The sequence below is a fragment of the Gekko japonicus genome, unplaced genomic scaffold (genome assembly GCF_001447785.1).
Source record: "Gekko japonicus isolate JY-2015 unplaced genomic scaffold, Gekko_japonicus_V1.1 scaffold1756, whole genome shotgun sequence".
Taxonomy (NCBI): Eukaryota; Metazoa; Chordata; class Lepidosauria; order Squamata; family Gekkonidae; genus Gekko; species Gekko japonicus.
In genome coordinates this window covers 48,390-59,958 of record NW_015165871.1, presented here as the reverse complement: position 1 = coordinate 59,958, position 11,569 = coordinate 48,390, and the positions used below count along the sequence as shown (strand labels likewise).

At 60.3% G+C, this 11,569-nt stretch overlaps 1 protein-coding gene across 1 annotated transcript in view; it reads left to right on the top strand.

Moving 5' to 3' along the window:
- The first annotated feature begins 2,373 nt into the window (after positions 1-2,373).
- LOXL3 (lysyl oxidase like 3) overlaps positions 2,374-11,569 on the top strand; it is an 18,245-nt gene continuing 9,049 nt past the window's right edge. The window contains 4 exon segments of the mRNA XM_015411254.1: positions 2,374-2,684; positions 3,021-3,032; positions 3,035-3,183; positions 10,003-10,214. Of these exon segments, the coding sequence (XP_015266740.1) occupies positions 2,375-2,684; positions 3,021-3,032; positions 3,035-3,183; positions 10,003-10,214 (683 nt within the window). The 5' untranslated portion in view covers position 2,374.

Genomic DNA, 11,569 nt, shown 5'->3' with positions numbered 1-11,569 from the left:
TCTGACCCCGGGAAGCCCCCCCCCGCCACCCTGCTGGGCACCTGCGGCGGGGGCACGGCCCCCTAGCCAACCCCCGGATCTGCATGCCGGGCACCTCCGCTTTCAGGTTCTGGTGGAATTGCCAACCTCCCGGTGGCGGCCGGAGATCTCCTGCTGGTGCAGCTGATCCCTCGTTGGCAGACAACAGACCCCCCCCAGGAGGAAACGGCCCCTTGGGAAGGTGGAGTCTGTGGACATGGCCCCACGCCGAAGCCCCTCCCCCTCCCAAACCCCACCCTCAGAATCTCCAGGCATTTCCCGACCTGGAGCTGGCAGCCCCCTGGTTCTGGGGGAGGGAGGCCCAGGCAGGGCCAGCCCCGCCAGTATGCCGGGTGAGCTCAACTGCTAGGTGGGGTAAGGCAGTGTTGGGGGGGGGGGCCCTGCAGCTGGAACGACTCCTTGGCTGAAGGGAGGCGAGTTCCAAACCTTTCTTAAGGTTTCGGGGAGCTGCTGCCGCCTGCAGCAGAGCTGGCCACTGCACCCCCTGGACCAGCTCCGGGGGGGGGGGCCCTGCAGCTGGAACGACTCCTTGGCTGAAGGGAGGCGAGTTCCAAACCTTTCTTAAGGTTTCGGGGAGCTGCTGCCGTCTGCAGCAGAGCTGGCCACTGCACCCCCTGGACCAGCTCCTGCTGGACATCTGGGTCAGCCCCAGACACACATCATAGAATCATAGAATGTTAGACTTGGAAGGGACCTTCCCAGGTCATCTAGTCCAGCCCCCAGCACTCTGCAGGAGCAGAGCCGAAAGAGAGCCCCACAACGTACCCGAAACAGGGCTGCCCAGCCTCCGCTTGGAAACATCCAGCGAAGGAGTCTCCGCCACCTCCCGAGGCAGACTGTTCCACTGCTCAACCACTCTCACAGTTAGGAAGTTTCTCCTGATATTTAGCCGGTAACGACTCCTTTGTAATTCCCACCCATGAGATCTGGTCTTGCAATCCGGAGCAAGAGAGAATAGATCTGCTCCATCTTCCACATGACGGCCCTTCAGATACTTGTAGACTGCAATCGTGTCCCCTCTGAGCCTTCTCTTTCCCAGGCCAAACATGGAGTGGGCAGAAGCCCCGAGGAGAGGAAGGGAGCTCTTTGGTCAGGCCTGGCTGGCCCAGAGCAAATGCCCTCGGCGGGGTGTGTGTGTGTGTGTGTCTATGTGTGTGTCAGAAGCATCCCCTTTGAGCAGAGCTGCAAAACCCAGGGGCGCGCTCTCCCTCTGCCTCCCAAAGGGTCTCTCTGGCCTGCATGGCAGTCCCTTCCCTGGCTGAGGGAGTGAGAATGACAATGGAAACGACTGCAGCAAAGTAATGTCAAAACCGGCGTTGCAAACACAGGTCAGAAAAGGGAGCGGTCCTGATCCAGGGAAAGCCAGTCAACCATGAAGCGCACCTGAAAGCCCCGAGACTCCACTGAGTCCGTCCATTTCGGGGCTGGGCAGGAGCCCCAGGCTCAAAGGCTGCTCTGCTCACCGGGCGGGAGGCAAGCCCCTGGCCACAGCGGTCATTCAAGGGCCACAGGCCAAGGGTCAGGCACTGGGTGGGCTGCTCGGCAAGACCAGGTGACCCCCCACACACACACGCTGGTTCCAGCCTCACCACAGACATATATAGGGTGTTCCTGGCACGCGAGGCTGGGTCCCCTCCCCTGTCAGCTCCTCTCCTCAGGAGGAGCGGTGTGGCCCAGATCCTGTAAGGACTCATGGATCTCTCCTCTGCAGAGGGGAGGCCCGGGGCCGCCAAGCGTGCAGTCTGGCTGAGGGGCGGTCCGCACTGGAGGGCCCCCCCAGGCTTGAGGGCCCTGCCGGCTCAGGGTCCCTTTGCGGAGGCACCGAGGGACCCGCCTCGCACGGAGGGCCTGGGAGGCCGCTGGCTGGTTCCCGACGAAGGCGGCAGTGTGGCTGGCTCAGCGGGCGGAGCCCCTTCAGAAGGAGCTGACGGAGGCATTCCCGAAACCTCCGTCGGCCATCTTTGAGAAAGCCGACCACTTTATTGAAAAGAATGGTGCTGACTAAGTGCACCGTGGGAAGGCCACGAACATAATGCCCCTGGATCATTTCCACAAGGTGTCTGAGAGCGTCCCCCAGGAGGGAGGCCTCCGTCCTGCCCCCCCCCCGCCGCTGCCTTTTCCGCATGCTTGTCAGCAGGGACGGGGGGGGGATTTAAACACAGTAGCCAGCGATGCGTTACTAGCACACCACCCTGCATTCTTCTTTTCTATTTGGGTCACTCTGCGGCAGGGGGGGGGGGGGAGCCCATGTGGGAGGAGGGGAGCGAGGGCTGTTCAGGCAGGGCCGCCTCCTGAGGCCCCCTCCTTTCCCCTCCAGGTCCAGGCCTTGGGAACGATGGGCATCCCTCGGGAGTGGTGGGAGCTGCTCGGTCTCCTTTGCGGCATCTGTCTGTGGGTGAGTCCTGCCGAGCCGAGCCCCCCGACACCCACGAGGCCGAGCCGGGAGGGGGCCCCGCTGCAGTTCCGGCTGGCAGGCTACCCCCGCAAGCACAACGAGGGGCGCATCGAGGTCTTCTACAACCAAGAGTGGGGCACCATCTGCGACGATGACTTCACCCTGGCCAACGCCCACGTCCTCTGCCGCCACCTGGGCTTTGTTGCTGCCACCGGCTGGACCCACAGTGCAAAGTACGGCAAAGGCTCCGGTGAGTTCAGCTGGGTAGGTTGCTGCTGCGGGGCGGGGGGGGGCCCTGGCGAGAGCCCTGGCGGGGGGCCGGGTGGGTCAAGGGCAGAGGCAGCTGCCGCCCACGGAGGAGGCCCTCCCCTCCCCAGTCTAGCCTCAGGGCCCAAAGGCCATCCAAAGTACAGACAAAGGAGGAACCCCTTCAGGGGTGCACAGAGTGCCTTTCCCTTGACCCCTGAGAGACCACAGCCCCCCTCCCCCCGGTGACCAGTCTCCCAGGTAAGGCCAGGCCCCCAGCCCTCTCTGGCCGGAAGTTAGCCCAGGGACTTGGATGTCCTTCTCTCCCCCCCCCCCACAGGGCGCATCTGGCTGGCAACCTGAGCTGTGGCGGGAGCGAGAAGAGTGTCATGGACTGCCGCTCGCGGGGCTGGGGCAACAGTGACTGTTCCCACGAGGAAGACGCCGGTGTCATCTGCAAGGACGAGCGCATCGCTGGCTTTGTGGACTCCAATGTGATTGAGGTGGGTCTCCCCAGGGACGTGGGCCACAGCCGGAGCTGGGAGGGGAGGTCAGAGGCCGGCCCTTCCAGGGGCTCAAGAGGCCTGGGCAGGAGCTCCTTTGGGGGGGGGGCTCGGGAGGCTGGGGAGGGAGTGGGGCAGTCCGCCAGGTGTCTTGGCTCCCCATCAGCATCAGCACCTTGAACTGGCAGCCATTTGTCAGAACCCACAGCTAACAACGAAGTACACGCATTCAGGAACGCTTATATTTTTATTGCAAAGCTATAGCTGCAGTAACACAGGCACTGTTAAACACAGGCACTGTTAAGAATGGCGGCAACCCATAGAGCCTAATAGGATATAGGGTATTCGTAAGCACCCCCCCATGGCATCGGCCAATTAGGAAACCGTTAGGTGGCTAAAGCTGGGAACCAGGAGTCTCTCACGGTACGTAGGAAACCTCCAGACAACACACCCTCCTCCTGCACATCTGTCAAGATAAGCATTTCAGCAAAGGCAGAACAGCAGGGGTAGGAATGCAATAGCAATTAACAAGACACAGAATGAACTCCCCAACCCCCATGGCAGCATAGCTGACAGACTGCCCTCTCAACCAACCCGGGAGGTGTCCCGGTCATTCCAGGAGATCTCCCGGTTTATCCGGGAACTCCTTTTTTTTTTTAAGACCCCCGGAGAGGTTTTTTTTTATTTTTTATAATACTATATAAACTACAAAGAAAAGAAGGGAAGGGGAACTACAACTAAGGAGAAAGAAAAGTAACCCACACTAAACTAAAAACCCGAGTAGGAGATTTACCCTGTTAGACTCCAGTTAGTAATGGGAAAAAACCCTGTTAATAAACAATATACTTTGTGAGATCCTGCCTTTCTAAGCTTATGTGTTAGTTTATCACTTGTTATTCCCAGCTTTAGCCACCTAACAGTTTCCTAATTGGCCCATGCCATGGGGGGGGGGGTACATACGAATACCCTATATCCTATTAGACTCTATTGGTTGCCGCCATTCTTAACAGAATGTCAGAACCCACAGCTCACAACGAAGCACACGCATTCAGGAACGGTTATACTTTTATTGCAAAGCTATAGATGCAGTAAGACAGGCACTGTTAAGAATGGCGGCAACCCATAGAGCCTAATAGGATATAGGGTTTTCGTATGCACCCCCCCCCATGGCATGGGCCAATTAGGCACCCTCCCGCGCACGGGATAAGTTAGGAAACCGTTCAGTGGTGAAAGCTGGGAACCAGGAGTCTCTCACGGTACCTAGGAGACCTCCAGACAATATTTATTTATTTATTTATTTATTTATAAATTCGGTTTATAGCCCTCCCTCCCTGCTGCGCAGGCTCAGGACGGCTCACAATCAGGCACAAGCCTCACATAAAACTATTAAAAACATTTAAAATCAATCAACATATTTCGACATTATTAAGTGCTCTCGATGTTCAAATTAAATTACCATAAAGATGGCATATTAATGCTGTTTTATCCACTCAGTGCCATCTGTTCCGCTTAGCACTATCGATCTTTCTTCCAGGGCCAGATTATAATGATGGTACAGTAGTGACGGCTCCTACTCAAACACCTGGCGGAAGAGCTCCGTCTTGCAGGGCCTGCGGAACTGTGCGAGGTCCCGCAGGGCCCGGATCTCCTCCGGGAACTCGTTCTACCAGGTAGGAGCCGCCACCGAAAAGGCTCTGGCCCTGGTAGCAGCCAGCCTGGCCTCCTTAGGACCTGGCATAGCCAGGAGGTGTTGCGTCCCAGACCGTAGTGCTCGTGGGGAAAGGCGGTCCCTTAGGTATGCTGGACCCCGGCCATTTAGGGCTTTAAAGGTAAGAACCAGCACTTTGAAGCGAATCCGGTACGCTATCGGCAGCCAGTGCAACGCTTTCAGCACAGGCTGGATGTGGTCCCTACTAGGAAGACCCATCAGCAGCCTGGCCGCAGCATTCTGCACCAGCTGCAGCTTCCGGATTTGCGACAGAGGCAGCCCCATGTAGAGAGCATTGCAGTAGTCTAGCCTCGAGGTGACCGTCGCGTGGATCACTGTGGCCAGGTCATCACGGTCGATGAAGGGAACCAACTGCCGAGCCAGCCGAAGATGGTAAAAGTCCGACTTAGCCGTGGCTGCCACCTGGGCCTCCATAGTTAACGAGGAGTCCAGGAGCACTCCCAAACACCTAACCTCCGGCGCTGGCACCAGAGGCACCCCATTGAAGGTTGGGAGAGGGAGCCCCAACCCCAGACCACCCCGACTTAGGCCCAGGACCTCCGTCTTCGCCGGGTTTAACTTCAGCCGACTCAGTCGGAGCCAACCAGCCATGGCCTGCAACGCCCAGTGCAGATCTTCTGAACTAGAGCCTGACCGGCCACCCAACATCAGATAGAGCTGGGTGTCATCCGCATATTGATGACACCCGAGCCCAAACCTCCGGGCAATCTGGGCAAGGGGGCGCATGTAGATGTTAAATAACATCGGAGACAGAACTGCCCCTTGAGGCACCCCACATTCAAGAGGGTGTCTCCGGGACTGCTGTTCCTTTATCGCCACCCTTTGTCCCCGACCACGGAGAAAAGAGGCAAGCGATTGAAGGGCGAGCCCCTGAATCCCCACGTCAGCGAGGCGGTGGGTCAGCAGCTGATGGTCGACCATATCGAACGCGGCCGACAGATCTAACAACAACGGCGGCGCCACACCGCCTCGATCCAGATGCCGTTGGAGGTCGTCAGTAAGAACGACCAGTACTGTCTCTGTCCCATGCCCCGGGCGGAAGCTGGGCTGGAAGGGATCTAGGACGGAAGCGTCATCCAGAAAGCCCTGCAACTGTACCGCCACCGCCCTCTCAATGAGTTTGCCCAAATAGGGCAAATTGGACACCGGCTGATAGTTGGCCAATTCAGCCGGGTCCAAAGAAGGTTTTTTCAGGAGAGGGTGGACCGACCATCGCTTCCTTAAGTGCCTCTGGGAACCGCCCCTCCAAAAGTGATGTGTTGACAATCTCCCTGAGAGCACCTCGCAACCCCTCATGACCCGCTTTAATGAGCCAGGAGGGGCACGGATCAAGGTTGCATGTGGTTGGGTGCACCGATGCGAGCAATCTGTCAACTTCCTCCAATACAGCCTTCTCCTGCACATCTGTAGAGATAAGCGTTTCAGCACAGGCAGAACAGCGGGGATAGGAAGGCAATAGCAATTAACAAGACACGGAATGAACTCCCCAACCCCCATGGCAGCAGAGCTGACACCAGTGCAGACAGGCCAAGACAGGAGCAATGTGGTCCCTACCGCCCTTTGGCACCGGTTGACATTTCCAGGCGTGCCTCGGGGGCAGCCCCAGGCAGAGTGCGCGTTGCAAGTGATCTCATCCAGATGTTGCTGAGGAGTGGGCTGCTGCAGTGGGGCCAGGTCTTTTCTGCCCCGGAGGAAGGGCAGCAGTCGGCCAGTCAGAGGTGCTCCAGCACTAGAACGGGGCCCAGAGCCTCTTGCGTCACCTCCAAGTAGTCCAGCCAGCTGCCCAGACAGACCCCCTCCCCCTCAGCCCCACCAAAGGGTGGGCCGGGGCGGGGCGGGGGGGCTTCCCTCTACTCTCTTCTGCTTCCACCCCCCACCCCCCAATCCTTGATCTTCTCTTGCAGAGGCAAAGTCTGGTCTTTTGGAAGAGGCCTCTCTTGGCAAACGGGGGAGCAGGGGTGGGTGGGTGTCAAACATCCCCAAGGCTTGGCTTGCCTGTGGAAGCTTCCCAGGCCACACACTCTTGGGAGGGGGGATTACTTCTCTTTGTTAAGTAGGACTGTGAGAAGCACAGGCGTATCAAATAAGCCCGAGTCTGTGTCACTCAGACACACACACACACACACCCGCTCGCTCAGCTCGTATATTGGTCCATCCATGTGGGAAATCTGATTTGCTTATCATGGCAGCGCATGATGATAGAAACGTGTCACTCACCGCCCTCTTAATCTCTTCTGTCTTAGCCATGTGATTCCTATCTAGGTAAGTGATTAGTTCTTAAGTACCTGAGGTGCAGGTGCATATGCGATACCTCTGATATGTCCTTGTTATCTTTTTTAAACAAAGAGAACCAGGTCAAATTTAACCCTTCATCTCTATTAAAAGGCAATTAATCTAGCTTTCCTGTAACCGTTTTGGTTAACTGTCCAAGACTAAAGTGCCCTTCAGCCCCCAGAGTTCACGGACAGCGGAGGAGTGCCTGGACTGACAGGCTCCAGAGAAGGCGCACGGCCAGCCAAGGAAGGTGCTGAAGTCATCAAGTGCTGCCATGCTCCCTTCCGTTTTCTCCTCACAACCAACCCTGCGAGGTAGGCTCGGCAGAGAGGGTGTGACAGGCCCAAGGTCACCCAGCCGGCTTCTGCAGCAGAGCAGGCATTCGAACCCGGGTCTCCCAGACCTTCGTTTGACACCGCACTGGCTTTCGTTAGGTGCTCTCAGAGAGTCACTCGGGGTCGGGAGAAAAAGCCACGGCGGGTTGGGCCTGGCAGGCTGAGGCAGTTTGCCTCACGGTCCATCACACAAGCTGGTCGGGGAAACCTGACTGTTGTGAGGGATGCCCCCCCCCCCCCCGGAAAAAGCCATTCCCACCTCTTCAGTTGCCCTTACAGCAACCCTAAGTCACAAGTACAAACACGATGAGGATGTAAAAGGAGCCCTGCGGACACGGCAGCGTTGCATATGGGGGGGGGGCGTCTATGGCCTTTACGGCTACACTCCAGGAGCCAGGTGTGCCCGAGGGCCCCCGCCCAGTCTCACAACGTCAGCTGCCCCGCCTCCCTCACAGGAGGGTGTCTGTTGTGGGGAGGGGAAGGGAAAGGAGTTTGTGAGCCGCTCTGAGACGCCTTTGGTGGGGTATAAATCCAATCTCCTCCTCTTCTTCTCTAACCAAATACGCCCCACTGGCTCCCGATGGTTTAGCTTCCCTGCAAACATGTTCCGCACAGGTTCCAGGCATCCCATGACAACCCGGTGACGGCACCCGAGGCAGGACAGAATGTCCAGGGCCCCCTCCGCACACACCCCGCCCCCCGCCCTGCTAGGGAAGCGTTGAGCCAGCCTGGCTGCCTCGGGAGCGACCTGGGCTACCGCGGGCTGCAAATCCCCTCCCATCTGGAAGTGGGTCACAAGCTCGACTGGAGGCCAGTTATTTTACACCCACAGCATTCCTTAGGTCTGCTCGTCACCCTCGGGGCGGGCGGGGGCGGGGGAGGCATTTGGCCAAGCCGGAGTCCGTCTGTCCTTCTAGCAAGCGGAGCCTCTTCCTCCTCCCGTGGCTCCTGGACTTCCCGGTGTGCCGCTGCTGCTGCTTCATGCTGACGCCAGCAGGCCCCTTTCCCCGCATTCCTTTTTGGCGTTCTGGCTGCGGCTTGGGCAGCTTCTTTGCTGAGAGGCCCCCCTCCCTTTCCATCCCCCGGTAATTTCCTTGTGGCCCCACCCCCCCTCCTTTTTTTCCATTACCACTTTTGTTTTGCACTCTGCTTCGAGTTCGGTGGGCCCGTCTGCCTCTCCAAAGACTGAAAGGAATTTGGCAGGCTGCACTCCTCTTCCGCTTCCTTCTCGGCGGGCTGCTTAACCCGCTCGGGAGCCTTCGTGCCTTGCAGGCCCCCAGCGCACACAGTGTCTTGCAAATGACAGAGTGAATTCCGACAACAGGCACCTCCAGCCCTGCTGGCCCAAAATCAAAAGCCACCCACACCCTCCCTTTTGTGAGGGCCAGCCCCGGAGGCCCCGGCGTGTCCTCAGACCCCTGCCACCGGGAGGTCACAAGTGATTCCGGGAGGCTGACAGCCCTGATTCCACGGCAGCCTCCCAAGCCGTGTTGCTAGTGGCCCACGTGGCTTCTGTGGCGCTGGGGATAAATGGCTGCTGGGCTGGGAGACACGAGGAGGAGTTGCAGGCCGTGGACTGCTGGATCCAACCCGTGGTCTACAGCTAGCCATCTTTTTGCACCTCGTAGAGAGGCAGTTGGGCTTTCTTCCTTTTCTTAAATTACGTCTGTCCCTCATGTCCCGCCGTTCCCACGGGGGCTCCAGGTGAGTTACACAGAGTGAGTCCAGTCAGTGTGCGATCGACAGGAAGGCTCTCCACACCCAATCACAGTGCAGCAGGACTGGGACGGCAGGAATCTGGGACCTGCCCCAAATCCGAAGAAGAGCACAGGTGGTTGTTGTTATTAGCACGGCCACCTTCAACAGTGCAGCCCGGACACAGCAGCAGACACTCCGAGAGCCCTTCACGGCACTGCAGCCCGCGCTGCCTCTCCCTTTAGCCACGCATCTTTCCGGGCTGTTGGGTTACAGTCGGGCCCTCCGACCTGTGTAAAAAGCCCTCCTGGGGAGTCCGGCGTGGCCCACACACATGCTGCGTGGACGCCCTTCCCTCTGGGGAGTATCCGTTCAAGCGGTCGGTGCCAATCGCTTTCATTCTGCAAAGATCGCAAAGAGCACCAGAGCAGGGCCCCCCCTCCTGCACCAGGAAGCTTCCAGCCTGCCTTGGACTTCTGGCACGAGGTCTTTCCAGTTTGCCACGCAGAGCCCTGGAAGGGTTCGGGCGAGGGAGGGCCCTTTCTCCCCAGCGTGGTGCGGCCGCTGCCCCCCAGACCGGGGTGGTGGTGGTGGTGGCGGCGGCCATGATCTCCTCTCTTCCTGGAGTGGAGAGAGCTCCTTTCCGCCGGGACCCCCCAAGGTGACTGACAGCCCAAGGTTGTCTGCCCCGGCATAGATGGGTGGCGTGGGGGGGGGGTTGCGGCAGGGGACCTGTGCGACAAGTGCCAAGGCTGCTGGGGAACTGATCCTTGCCCCCCTCCCCAGACAGAGCAGAACCAGGTGGAAGAGCTCCGGCTGCGCCCAGTCGTCTCCCACGCCAAGCGGCCACTGCCGGTGACGGAGGGCATCGTGGAAGTCCGCTACAAGGACAGCTGGGCCCAGATCTGCGATGGGAACTGGAGCAGCCAGAACAGCCGTGTTGTCTGCGGCATGCTGGGCTTCCCTGCCGAGAAGAAGGTCAACCGGAATTTCTACAGGTGAGTCCAGCCCTGGCGACCGGTGGGGGGCAGGAGCAGCCGCCCGATCTGGCCAACGGGGCCACAGACCCTGCCTGGGTGGGCCCTTCCCGGTGGGCCCTTCCCTTCCCCTCCCCTCCCTCTCGCCCTCTTCGCAGCCACTCCATGGAGGCGGGCCAGGCACCGAGGGGGAGGGGGGACGGGCCCACAGCCAAGCAGGGGGCAGCCCCCCGGGCTCCAGGGCACCGAGTCTCCACTGGTGGCGGCGGCAGCAGCAGTAGCAGCAGGGTACGTGGGGAAGGAAAGGCGGGGGGGGGGCGGGGGCCGTCCTGCTGGGACCGCAGTCCCGGTTCGGATCAGGACTGCAGGGCGAGGAGTCCACACCCCTCAGCCCAGAAGAACAGCCCGGGTGGGAGCTGCTGCTCCTCCCCTTGGGGAGGCCTGTATGTCCGGGGGTGGGTGGGTGGTGGAGGAGTTTCTGCCGGAGGACGAAGAGCATCTGCCCGGGGCCCTTGCCAGCTGGGGAGACGGCCCCTGGGGGGGGGAGGGCTCGCCCCGCCGGTCTCGATCTGAGGCAGCCCCAAGAGTGGAGTTCAGAGCACGCTGCTCCCTGCGCACGGGGTGGGGTGGGGGACAGGAGGCCCCCTGAACGTGGCACTGAGCCCAGCTCGGGTTGAAAGCGCCGGCACTCTTTTGGTGAGTCCCTGGCTCCTGCCTGGCCGAGGGTCAGGAGCCCCGAAGTGGCCTCCTGTGGGCGGGGAGAGGGGCTTCCAGTGGTGGGCGTCACGGGGAGAGCTCAGCCAGTCTGTGGGCTCCCGCACGGGGGGTGTCTCTCAGGGCCCCGGTGGGCTGCCTGGCCTCCCCCCCCCCGTTAAGAGGCTGCTGCTGCCTTTGACTCCCCAGGCGGTTCAAGCGAGCGGCCAAGGCGGCAGCCAAGGGCCGGAGGAAGGCAGGCCCGGGCAGGAGGAGGTAATGGGGCCAGGCGGGCCCTGCGGCCGGCGGGGGCCCCCTGGCAGCACCAGAGCCCCTAGGGCTTCCCTGTGGGATGGGCCCGAGCTGCCCCGCGGGCAGGACCATCCGGGCTGGGCTGGATCGAGGGGCTCGGAATCCACCCGCGCACAGGGGATGAACCTCTTCCTTCCCAAGCAGGCTGCCTCGCATGCATATGCCGCGCATCCTTCTCTCTCTCTCTCTCTCTCCCTCGTGGCCCAGGCTGGCTGGGGCCCCTTGGGCTTGGAGGGCATGAGGAGGAGGTTCATCGTCATCATCATCACCCGGGGCGCCTGGGGCTCCACTGGCCTGCTCAGGGGGACCCTGCTTGCCTCTCGGCCTCCTCTTGGGCCTACTAATCCCCGGCTCCTGGGGGTGGGTGGGTG